This window comes from Alligator sinensis, unplaced genomic scaffold (genome assembly GCF_000455745.1).
Source record: "Alligator sinensis unplaced genomic scaffold, ASM45574v1 scaffold460_2, whole genome shotgun sequence".
NCBI classification, from domain to species: Eukaryota; Metazoa; Chordata; order Crocodylia; family Alligatoridae; genus Alligator; species Alligator sinensis.
This window is the reverse complement of record NW_005842668.1, coordinates 210,316-210,858: the sequence shown is the minus strand read 5'-3', so window position 1 is coordinate 210,858 and position 543 is coordinate 210,316. Positions and strand designations below refer to the sequence as shown.

The following is a 543-nucleotide window of genomic DNA, read 5'->3' as shown; positions in this document are numbered from 1 at the left end:
CAGCAGAACTGCTCCCGGCCCTGGCCTGGGACTGCAGCAGGTGCTTGGGCCCCAGGGAGCTTTGGTCTCCCTTTTTTGTTTTTTTGTTGGGTTTTTTGGTTTAGTTTTAAACTACCTGTTTCGAGGCAGTGCGACAGGTCTTCCCCCGCAATGGCACCTGCCCACTGGGCTGCTTTTTCCCCATTTCTCATTCTCCCACCGAAGACAAACACCCGGCCTGTGCGGCAGAGGTAAGGAAAAACAAGGCATTGAGCCAGTCAGAGCCTTGTCCCACTGGAAGCATTGGCAACACATAGGGGGTGCATGCAGGTGCACATACACCCCCTGCAAAAAGGCACCGCCAACACTGCTGGCAGCACCTGCAGGTGGTCGCTACTCACCAGCCCCCACCCCTTGCTGCCAACGCTGTCTGTGGACAGTCCACAATCGCCACTGGCCACGGCCACCGCTGCTGGTGGCATTTGCGAGTGGTCACCAACTACCGGTTGGCGCTCACCACCTGCCCCCGTTGCCGCCAGCAACTCTGCGGCTGCCTGCGGGCGC

The 543-nt window shown here is 59.5% G+C and overlaps 1 protein-coding gene across 1 annotated transcript in view; it reads right to left on the bottom strand.

The window, feature by feature from the left end:
- The window catches only part of LOC102388290 (protein FAM83D-like), a 6,282-nt gene extending 5,821 nt beyond the window's left edge, over window positions 1–461 (bottom strand). The window contains exon 1 of the mRNA XM_006033840.3: window positions 381–461. Coding sequence (XP_006033902.1) covers window positions 381–461 — 81 coding nt within the window. The remainder of the gene's footprint in view (window positions 1–380) is intronic.
- Between the last annotated feature and the right edge of the window lie 82 nt (window positions 462–543).